Source organism: Rhopalosiphum maidis, chromosome 2, assembly GCF_003676215.2.
Source record: "Rhopalosiphum maidis isolate BTI-1 chromosome 2, ASM367621v3, whole genome shotgun sequence".
Taxonomy (NCBI): Eukaryota; Metazoa; Arthropoda; class Insecta; order Hemiptera; family Aphididae; genus Rhopalosiphum; species Rhopalosiphum maidis.
Genome location: NC_040878.1, coordinates 35,535,641 through 35,548,242, shown reverse-complemented (window position 1 = coordinate 35,548,242; position 12,602 = coordinate 35,535,641). Strand labels below are relative to the sequence as shown.

The following is a 12,602-nucleotide window of genomic DNA, read 5'->3' as shown; positions in this document are numbered from 1 at the left end:
TTTTACTTTTTATTCTCGTTTAATTTATTCTAGAAAATTTTGTTTTACGTCTTTTAACCCGCACTAGATATCTATATACATTACATCGTCCACACTCCATACTATTATTATTTATTATTATTAATATCGTTCATCGCGCACCGAGCGAATCCAAAGAGATTGCAGTAAAACGCGTGGTTTTCGAACAGCCCACTATAATAATGATAATATTAAAATCGTACGTATTGTACACTGCGACCTGCGTTATAAATTTTATTTATACATTTATTTTTTCGCTATCGTTAAACGCGTAACACAATTAATGATTTATGATGGTCCATGATGCACTCGCCGTCACCGGCTACATCGGTTTAATAGCCTATTACGACCGACGTATAAGCCCGCGACCGCTATAGAAGCTTCAACGATATACAGCACACGTGGTTCTGTGTACATAATGTTATATAATTTCACCAGTGTAATACTGCTCTCATTCTTTCTCTCTCTCTCACCCTCTGTTTTTTTTTTACGACCGACTTCGATTCGTTCCGCTTGTGTATAGGTTTTACGATGTACCTACTCGTCTCTTTACGATTTTTTTTTAACACTCCATCATTATAACAATATTATATTATGATGTACGCGTTAATAGGATTTGCATGTTTTACACTATCATTGTTTAATCCATTTATTTTGCATTTAACTTGCACCGCACGCGGATATGCGTACACGCACAAACGTATAATATAATAATACTGTAATTTATTTATATTATTATAATATACAGTCGCATTCTAAGGCGAGGATGTAACAGAATATATGTACAGAGTGATTCGCCAAAAGCATGATGCTCGTCCCCATTTCATCCTACATCACCGTAGGGCGTAAACTATATAATTACACCCAGTGCCAACGTAAAGTTTAATAGCTCGTCGGCTTAACGGGGAAGATTCTCGTTAGAAGAAAAGAAGCGATTGTATATACGCAGGACGCTCCTTAAATTCTATCAAAAAAATCCGAGTGTTTGAAAATATGTTGTCTTAAGTGTTGGTACTTTAAAGTTCCGAACATCAATACTTTGAACAACCTCATATAGTAGAGGATAAAATGGTTAGAGGGGTGAATCACTGTGTATATAATAATAATATAATATTAAATATATGGATACACACTACATTTAGCTGTTGTACCTACGTATTTTATTACAATATTATTACCGACTTCCATTGTTTGTACGGCTTGTTATATAGTTCCAAAAGCGCATGCATAGCTAGTGTCTGTATAATATAATATGTAGTTATAAAGCGCACGATGACGTATATTTGCATATTACGTATAATAATAATAATAGATTGTCATAAATGATACACACATCCGATGAGAGACGGTGGAAACGCAATTGTTAAAAAGTAATCTTTTTCAACTTTCAACGCATACAATAAACATTTTTTTTTTAGTGCAAATCTATCGATGACTTTTCATGAACATATATAAATATTTGTTGTCGTCATTCCCCATATTTTGCACGTTGTATAATCCGTTCATATATATATTGTTACGCGGTCTCGATCGCAACGATTTATCTGCAGCGATACGCGAACCAAAACTCGTTTCCATCGTCCTTTGTCCGGATCGTCGACATTTAGATAATAACATAATATTGTAATATGTAATTTGCACATTATACTGCATAGTATGTTATGTTTCCGCCAATAACTACAATAGTTATTGGCTTTTTCGCACGAAGCATCGATTCGCAAAACGCAGCCCGCCTCTGTTGACCTTTCTAAACCAAGTCAACAGGGGTACCTAATAACCTACATAATAATATATAATTACAATATTTTATTAAATCACAATCAAATCAAATACTTGAAATACCAACTTTTAATACTATGCCGTCATTTAAAAGTTAAACTGTTTGTCAGACGAGGCAAGATGGCGTCATTCGATTCCAAGATGTTCTCGTTTTAAAATATAACAATTTTAATATATATTATAAATCATATAGCCTATTGGTTTCTACAATAAATTATAATATATTATTATTATAACAATAAAATTATTGTGTTGTTAATAGTTTTTCTGGATATATGGATCAACAACATGTGAATCCGATTTAAAATTAATAATCGATACTTTGGATATCGCTTTATTATACGAAAAAACCCAACATCCTATTAATTGGAAACAATTCGTAGGTGAAATTTCTTTTCGTTTATGATATTATTATTTTTTACATAGTTTGAAATAACTACTAAGCTGCTTTTAAATAATTAACTATTCGCTTGAAGTTCCATTTATTATTCATCAAAATACTGTAAAATATAATCTGCTTAAATGTTCGTAGAAAATTTTATTTTATTGTTAATTTTAAAATTATCATTAAATTTAGATTATACATATTACAATAAACCTAAGCGACTAAGCAATAATAAATATAATGAATAATTTTTAATATAATGTCCACAGAACGTGATTCAATTATGTTCGCCACAGAGTCCAAAATATATCAAATATTATTTAATTTAAAATTAATGATTACAGATGAACTTTTCGTTATTTTCCAATTATTTGAAATTTATTTAAATTAACATTACTTTTTAATTTCCATGGTTTCAAAATGTTTTTTCGAAAAACTAAAATTTAAACTGGAATTATTTTAGTCTTCTTTATTATTAAATATATTATTTTAAACCTAAAAGTAATAAATATACACTTTCTTACATTTTTTTTTATCGAAAAATAATGAAAAATATTACGGCATTATTTATGTATTACATAATTGTATAGAGTTTTAATTTATATTTATTTAGTCACACATTTTATGTGTTTCGAATTTACTGAAAAATATTTTTTTCGTTGTTTATATGAAAATAAAATGGTCGCAACTTTAACAATTTTCTTAAGTTCTATTTAAGTGATTACATTTGTTTGAACATATTTTATTACACTGTAAACAGGCGTTTAATACATTAGTTATAATAAAACCGTGCAAAGTTAGACAACATTTTATATATAAATAGAATATTATAAAAATATATTTTCCAAGACGCGTTCTTCATCTTTATTATTATTTACACAAGTGATATCATTTTTCAAACACTGATAATAATATTATATCTGTTTTATATTTTCGAAAAACAAATCGTCATATTTCCAGAAAAGAATCAAAGTTCGAAACATTTAATAGAAAATTTTTAATTTCTACTTATATACTATAGATACTAATTATAGCATAATATACATACGATTGTTATTATAATAATATATTATTATATACAATATATGTCATTCGTGAGCTCTTCAATAATATATGTATTATTTTGAGTCTATAGTGGCATGTACTGGAACGAAAATCATTTATTGTACACTACCTACATTACGTCTATAGTAATTATACGGTATGCAAATTTCGCGTACTACTGTTGATTTCGAGATGTGTAATTATTAAATAAAAGTGGTCGGTTATAATAGCGGTGATTGGTATTTCAAGTATTGTACGTAGAGCGATTTTAAATCGTTTTCAATTATTTATTTTGGTATATTTTTGTTTTATTTCCCTCCCTTTCACCACGTAGTGCCACCAAAGTGGACCATCGAACCGACGGACGTGGACATTGAAAGGAACCGACAGTTAATCATTGATTGTCAAGCCGACGGTGTGCCCAAGCCTACTGTCATTTGGAAAAAAGCTACCGGTTAGTGTTTGGAACATAATATAAATATCATTACAAATTATTATATTTTTTTTGCCCATATTCATTATTTTGAATTTTTGAATTTTTGTTTACAAAACTTTTCCCTCCTGTTGTTTTAACATTGTCATTTGTGCGAAACGTATACCTAAGACATTAGAGTAAAGCCTAAAATGTTTTTTTTCTTTTGATTAAATATTCGTGGATTTCAACGTTTATTTTCAGATTGTAAAAATAATTAAATAAAGAATGAAATAATCAATATCTATATATTCATTATGCGATTAAAGTGTATAAAAATACATTCTAATCGATTGAATAAATCATATATATTATTATAATTAAAAATAATGATATAAAACAATTTTTCGTATTATAATAAAATACAGGTTATTTTAATACAGAGGTATTTTTTATTTAATTTTCGGACATTCGTTTTCTCAATATTTTTATTTTATTTTAATTTAAAAATAGGCATTTCTTTTTCAAGATGAATTACATTTCAGAGAAAAATGAAATAAACTATGCTCGAGGACGAAACGTGTATATAAATATCACGTATTTAAATAAATGTATTTTTATTTTTTGGTACATTTGATATATTAATGAAAATGAATATAATCCGATACTACATAGGTATCTTTTTAGTTTGTAGAAGGTACCTTTGTGATTATTTTTCGCTGCTTTATGTTATTTCAATTTGAATTATTTAACGTTTGCGGTGAAATGATTTATATATATTGTATTATTTGTATTATTATTATTATACGCATAAATTACGAAGAAGTTCCAATGAAAATATAGAAAAAAAATTACAAAAAGAATTATGAACAAAAAGGGGTTGAAAAAGAACGTTTTGTACTTTTGTAGTTGACCTTAATAAAATGGAACAAAGAGAAAGAATAAATGAAATGAAAGCTTTTAATGGTAATTTAAAACCATACTTCCAAGTTCCAATATCCTTTGTTCACTATACCTACAAGGCTACAATTTTGAGAGTTGAATACACATTAAACATTCCTACATTTATAACTATAACTCATGCTCTATGGCACTCTATTAATTATGACTAAACAGTCAACATTATTATATTTAGAAACAATAAAAATTTTACAAGTTTGTGAATGTTTGGTAAACGTATCTTTCAATGGGTTTTCGTTTATTTTTTGTATAACAACCTGCACATACCTACCATAAGTATAGAATTTTTTTTAATATTCTAAAGACAGGTCCCTAATATAAGTGACAAAAATAAGTGAAGAAAGAAAATGCTATTCGATAGAATTTTTGAAACCAGTAGACCGAATATTGGGAGAGAAAATGTTCAAAAATATGTTGAGTTTAAGAGCCAATTACATTTAAGCAGTAGACTGAAAAATTGTTCATAATGGTTTGATGACTTCTTAAAAGAACTTACACGTTTGAAAATTAGATGAACCCTATTGTTGTGAAATATCTAGAACACAGAAACGCGTTTGACAGAATTCACTGTTCAGAATGATCATACGAATATAAACTTTGACAGGTTTTCGAAAAAATGACCTGTATTATTCTGAAGGGTAGTACAACGCGGTAGCTTTCAGATATCTCTATAGATCTGTCATACTTCTCCACTGCAGCTGTCATATTATTTTGACGTCTTATTTTTCAACTAATATAAGTGAACATATAAAAATTTTAATAACAGAAAATTGACTTGACTGCAATTGTTATTACTTCTTTAAATTTATTCAAATCTATTTGATGATATTAATGGTTATATGCTATGGAAATTAAAAATCATATATAATTATATATCAAATAAAAATTTTTTAACACACATTTACTGTATCAAATTAGATGATCTAATAATAATAAGTTAAAAATCATATTATGTTTTTTGTTAATCTTAACTGTAGATTAATAAGGCACAATGGGAAGAGAGATCTTAGTATTTTACAAAACTACGATTCTATAAGTTAAAAAATCAATATACTAAATGCTGATTGTCTCGCAACTAAGTACCAATAATGTCTTTTAAATTGTTAATAAAATAATAATAACAAATAACAGTGATTTTCTATCAATTTTTCGCGTTTCTACAGTAATGTAGTATACAATGCGTAGACATGATTTCAGTATAGGCTCGTATAATAATAATTTAATTAATAATTAATATTTTTGCATGTATCGGATTAGGGAGTAAATCTGGTGACTACGAAGAATTGAAAGAAAAAATACATACGAAAGTACTAAGTAATCATTCGCTGTTGCTACAAAACGTCAAAGAAGACAAACAAGGATATTATCTTTGCCAGGCTTCCAACGGTATTGGAAACGCGATCGGAAAAGTGATCCAAGTCAACGTTAAATGTAAGTGAGCTCAATCTAAACGTATAAACCTATAATAAAGTGTTTCCATTAAAATGTATAACTTTATCGTTGCACAGCTTCGCCACTGTTTTCATCGACTTCGAGAACAGTTTCCACCAAAGAAGGAGACACAGCAACTTTACAGTGTAACGTGACGGGCGATCATCCGATTGAGGTAAAATGGTTCAAAAACGGCAAAACCAACACAATGACGTCGAGCAAATTCAGGTAAGCTTTTTTAAATATATTAAAAATAAATAAATACAATTCATGAAATATTTTACAGTTTATAGAGTTTTTGATAATAACTATATATATATAATTTTAACGTTGACTTGGGGGCTGAACGTTTGGTCACATTGATGCAAAACCCAACTCGTTTGGGTACAAATAGACACAACGTTTGGGCACATAAAATAAAAGGTATTTTCGTTTTTATCTAGTAAATTAGAGAACGTTTGGGTACACTTTATAAACATGTGATCTACAATAGTGGTATACTCTGAGTATAATACTCATAATCATATACTTTATATCCAAACAAATTAATATCAATTACTCATATTATTATTTTGATTATTCTATGATTAATATCGTAGTATACACGACTACGAAATACGAATTTATACGAAGGTAAAACATGCTGTACTTGTTATTGACTATAATCTTTATTACGCCTGTTTCAATATAATATTATATATATATCTTTGCAAATTTCTTTATTCACTCAGTGTGACTGTGTCTCAGATGTGTCTTCAATTTGATACTGAACGGTCATGGATCGTATTACTGAAGTTTTTGAAACCCATTGTGGTGAAAAGTGTGTGATTATTAATCGCTTTAAATTCAACGAATTTAGAGTAAATAAGTACATCATCATTTTTCATTGTACTTGTACTAATCGTAAGTATAACATAACAACAAAAGTTCCTCAAAATTTAAAATTTGTTATTTAATGGAGACGGCCATATTAATCATGAAGCATATATTAATAATGTCAGTATTAAAAAAGAAGGCAACTACAGATTTAAATGCTAAACCAACTAAACTCATAAGACCTCCTCGCGATGTCTACCGAGTAACGCTAATAGGCTCTAAATAATAAAATTTTAAAGTTTAAAAGTAAAAGAAGTGTACCTAAATATGGTATTATTTAAAAAATATTATGTATCCAAACGTATTGAATTTTTGGATCTGAAAAAAAATGTACCTAAACATGTGTTCCCAATCGTTCTCCAAAATCCCAGGTAAAAATATTGTTTTGTGTCCAAACGTGTTACGGCCGTTGGCTTTATACCTAACTTAATATTATAAAATATAACAAATGTTTATATAATAATTGTTTGCGGAAAATCCTGTACAAGTGTATATTACAAATTATTATCTCGAGCTCTTATAAAAGGTCAACTTATTAACGATCGTATTTGTTTGGGATTACTCATTGAAAGTGATATGGAAAGTTAACGTCACAATTTCTTATGAATAGGCAACTCTGTTTCGTGTAAAATCCGCGTTTTTTTTTCAAATTCCCAAAATATAATTTATTTTTATGTAGCTCAGAAAATAACTCATATTTCCGCCATACAAGTCCAAACTTGAGTTATTTATTTTCTTTGTAAATAAAGTTTAAATATTATACAGTTGTTAAGGTTAACACTAATATACTACACTCTGTATATGTTATACAATTAATAACACATAAGAATTTATGAAACATTGTACTTCAATAGAAATATAGTTTGCGGTTTGCGCCTTACGAACTTCTATAAATGTCAAAAATAAATCAGACGATATATTAAATGTCGTTACTTGAAAGATTAACTAAAAACAAACTAACACTTTTATAATCAATATTATTTTAAAACCGATTTAAACTTAAACTTGCAATAGACAAATAGACATTTTTTTAACTTTTCAAACTGTTTTTTTTCACTTTTAATTTACCCAATTAAATGTTTCTAAAGTCAAAAATAAAATTGTACAAATTCATGTCTGTTAATCTCTCTTTGTTTTTACCAATTGTTCATTTACCATACGTAGACTGACTGTGGTTGTATTACCACAGTATATGGTATATACCGATAAACAATTAATTATGTTCTACTATTTATTTTACCGTAGAAGACTGTAAAATATTTTTTATACATACAGGTACTTACTACCTATAATATATTTAATTTATGCGTTTCATCCGATTTAGACTTACAGAACGACAACAGACGTTTGGCGAAAAAGTTATTGCTTCGCTGCAAATCAATAACGTACAAGTAGATGATGGCGGTTCTTACGTATGTCAGGCAAGTAACGTGTACGGTAGAGACCAGCAATTGGTGCAGTTGTACGTCCAGGAGCCACCAAACAGACCTAATGATTTAAGAGTGATCACTGTGACTAGTACGACGATCAACGTGCAATGGGAACACGATGGCGATCAGACGTCCAAATACGTTGTGCAACATAAAAAAGCCGACGGTATGTTGTTTTTTAAAGAGTTTTAGTTCAAAAGTAGTTAATCTAAATAATTACTTACTTACTTTAGACCAAAACCGTACCACGTAATCAACAAAAACTAGTGTTCAGCCTATGATATTGTTAACTATTAACGATACCCGCAATAAAATAACATGAGTATCAACAAATCGAGCGCGAAAAATGTTTAATATGAAAATAAAATAAATTTAAACGTTTGGTGTAATATTTATAGTATTTATAGATATTTGCATAAGATGGTATAAGGAAATTGGGCTTCATAAGGTGTAATTATTGGTTCTACTGATATATTATTCGATAAGACAGAACGATACTTTTGCTCCTTTCACTCCGTAAAAAAATATGGAAAGTGGCAAAAGATAAATTAATGGTTCAAATGTATACCTAGAATACAATTTTTTCGTTTCATTAATGCTAGTTTTTAAATAATCTCTATTTCTGTTTTTAAAATATTTAGCTTTTAATTTAAATGTTTTGATAATAGTATAATAGGAAAAAAATTTAAAGGAAAATATTTTTTTAGTATTATACAAAATTATGATATTGATAAAGACTTATTATTACTATTTACTTTCTTTACTACTTTCCATGATTTTATTATTAAAGCACAATATAATAATCAGTAAATTATACAATTTAATTGATACCAATTTACTAATTAGTAATTTAAGAAAAAAGTTTATAAAATATAAAATGTTGTTCAGGGAGGGGATGAGTGTTTATAAGCTGTAGAAAATTGATGTGCCCCTGATTTGTTTTTCAAGTGCTACATAGGTTAGGTTAGGTAAAATATTGGTGTAATAGTATTGATAAGTCTAGTTAAACTTTAAAACAGTAGGTAAACAAAAAAATTAATGTAAACCAGTAATGAAATTGGAAGTAGTGTAAAATATGTTTAATTATGTTTTGTATAAAACCCGGTGAAAGTACACATTTCGTACTATAAATAAATCAACTAATATCGCCTGTTATAGCTCAAAAAATTCAATCCTATACAATCTATAATACAGTAGAGCGTCGGTTACCTACACGTAAACTATTCGAACTACACAATTTTTGTACAAATTTATTTTTAGTTTAATTTAATTTAGTTTTATTGTGTAGGTATTGTGTGCAATGTCCATAGATTATAAAATGGAAGATTATGAATATTGTAAATAATATATATAGAATATTATAGGTACATTATACACACAGTAAATCTTAGCTTTATTTTGAATGGTTATTTGATTATCCACACAAATCGATCATCCGCATCCCCATCGGTCCCAATTAATGCAAATAATCAACGCTCTACTGAATCTACTATAATAATAATAATAATGACGATAAAAATTATTGTTTAATTATCGCCGTTTACACCTCACACTGTATTTTTCTTACAACCAAATAGATATTTTTATTTGTTGTTGGTGTTGATATTCAAACAGGTTGGTGGGATCCTACCGAGGTTGATAGCAACGTTCATACTGCACTCGTTAGCGGATTGCAACCGGCCACCAAGTATTTGCTAAGAGTGATTGCCGCTGGAGATGCTGGCTGGAGTTTGCCCAGTGACGAACTGGTAGCAATCACCAATCCCGAACGACCCAGTGGCCCTCCAGCAAGAATCGAAGTTCGGTCTTTGTCGTCCACACAGTTACTCGTCACTTGGGCGCCACCACAAAAGGAACACAAGAATGGCATAGTATTGGGGTACAATATCGGTTTTGTAGAAGCGAGGTAAATCGAACGACAAAGTGCAAACGAACGACAATAAAATTATAATTTGTTCTGTTAATTAGCATGGATACCATGGCCCACAACATGACTACGGTTTACGGTGACGGGGAAGACGGAGGCGAGTTAATACTGGCGGATTTAATCAAATTTAAAAGATACTCGATTGTGGTGCAAGCATTCAACGAAGTCGGTAATGGACCGCTATCTGAACCGACCACAGCGCAGACCATGGAAGACGGTATTTTAATTTAATTTAAGAAGTGGATTTTGTGTAAATACAAAGTATTATTGAATACAGATTTTCAATTTTTATTGAAAATTACTTTCCCAATAAAAAAATAAAAAAAACATTCATTTAAATTATTCATTATATTCATTACAATATTTTGAAGTAAATACTAAATGTATATTCTTAAATATTTACCAATAAGTACATAATATGTTTCATTCAGTAGTTTGTATTTTTATATTTATGATAATCATTATTCTACTAGAAATATATTCAATATTATGTCCAAGTCGAAATAGAAAACGTCATAGTAAATAAGATACGGAACTGTCTGAACATAACGATTTTTGAGATCGCAATATCGGCTCTGCAATTTAGTTCTCTAGTGATAATATTTATCATGGTTTATTTTCTATTCTATACTTTTTTTTTGCATAATTAACATTTTAAAAGTTAATGTTAAACATTCTAAGTTTTATCTTATAATATATTTTATTTTGGGAAAATAACAATACTTATATAGGTATATCACACATCTTGACTTCTTTATGTAATAAAAATTCACACCAAAATTATAATATTAAATATTAATATATTATGATGAGATTTTTGTTTAGTGGTAGTTTAAAAATTATTAATATACATGCAGTTTTCCTAAAGACTATAGTGTATTATATAAATCAAATTTCAAACAAGTAGCTAATTAGTACTATAACTAATTAACTACTAATTCAAAATCCGAGTATTATAAATTGAAATTCACAGGAAAATATTCTGTCTTGGAGTAAGAAAATTATAAACGTATACGCTGTCATTCAAAAAACTTAAAATAACAATAAAACATAGGTAGCAAAATATTTCATTTTGTAATCACTTTAAATTATTGACTATCTAAAAAACGTTAAAAATACTTTTCCATAAAAGTGTCGTTTGTTTAATATTTATCTTGTGTAACTATAATTTTATATTTTTTTATCATATTTTAGTGCCATCCAGTTATCCGTTAGATGTGCATTGTTCTTCATTGGGTTCGCAAACGTTACAAATGTCTTGGAAACATCCAGAAATGCAACATTGGAATGGAGTGATTCAAGGATACGTGGTCACTTACGACTCCATAGATAGAGGTATAGATGCCTATTATTGTAATGCAGTGGTCTATTGACCAATCTATTAACCCAGCTAAAGATGATTCCTTTAGGCTTTAATGATGCCGTGCTGATATATAATAATTCAACCACTTTTCAGATGACGATATCGAAATCGGCAACCGGAGAACACCGTCGCTGACCATCGTCCTAACCGGACTTCACAAATACACAAATTACACATTAAAGGTGGCGGCGTATACACGAATCGGAACCGGAGAAAACTCCAAACCGATCATGTGTTGCACTGATCAAGACGGTATGATTAAATCATGATCAACAGTAGTCAGTAATATTAAAGATCTATATTATTATAATGTCTAAAGTCACTCGAAAACAACAAAAATATTTTATTTTGATGACATATTATTGTATACCGTTCTAGCACCTGGACCACCGGAAGACATCAAAATCGCCGTTGCGTCTGCACAATCATTGACAGTTGCATGGTCGCCTCCAAAATATTCAAATGGCGTTCTTCTGCGATATAATTTATACACCAGGTAAGAAATATCGTATCTATATTTGGAAGTAATAATGTTACTTCAAATAAAAAAAAAATATATAACATCATAATGTATTATAATAAATTTAAATTTAATATTCGAGTAGGTAATAAATTGGCTAAATTAATATTGAATAAATATTATAATTTTTAAACAAGTTTTCAAATTTATTTTCACAACACTGTAATATATATATATATATATATAATTATAAATAAAATACACATACACCCCATCATACACATCACATCTTTATAGAGTTATGAAAGGGGAAGAGGAGTTGAACCATATGAAGAGAACGTTGCCGAGTCATCATCTAATGTATGAAGCCAAAGGGTTACAGCCACACTTGGAATACCAATATTGGGTGACGGCTTCCACAAAAATTGGCGAAGGCCAGAGCTCAAAAATAACGATGCAGATATTATCAACGACCAGAAGTAAGCTATTTATCACGCAAATTAATTATATATTCAGT

General features: G+C 28.9%; 1 protein-coding gene across 5 annotated transcripts in view; it reads left to right on the top strand.

The window, feature by feature from the left end:
- The window catches only part of LOC113554714 (Down syndrome cell adhesion molecule-like protein Dscam2), a 126,559-nt gene that overhangs the window by 105,720 nt on the left and 8,237 nt on the right, over window positions 1–12,602 (top strand). For all 5 annotated transcript variants that reach the window (XM_026958674.1, XM_026958675.1, XM_026958677.1 and 2 more), the window contains exons 13-22: window positions 3,561–3,680; window positions 5,856–6,029; window positions 6,107–6,257; window positions 8,230–8,501; window positions 9,950–10,241; window positions 10,304–10,479; window positions 11,457–11,597; window positions 11,719–11,877; window positions 12,004–12,121; window positions 12,383–12,564. In XM_026958674.1, the coding sequence (XP_026814475.1) occupies window positions 3,561–3,680; window positions 5,856–6,029; window positions 6,107–6,257; window positions 8,230–8,501; window positions 9,950–10,241; window positions 10,304–10,479; window positions 11,457–11,597; window positions 11,719–11,877; window positions 12,004–12,121; window positions 12,383–12,564 (1,785 nt within the window). The remainder of the gene's footprint in view (window positions 1–3,560; window positions 3,681–5,855; window positions 6,030–6,106; window positions 6,258–8,229; window positions 8,502–9,949; window positions 10,242–10,303; window positions 10,480–11,456; window positions 11,598–11,718; window positions 11,878–12,003; window positions 12,122–12,382; window positions 12,565–12,602) is intronic.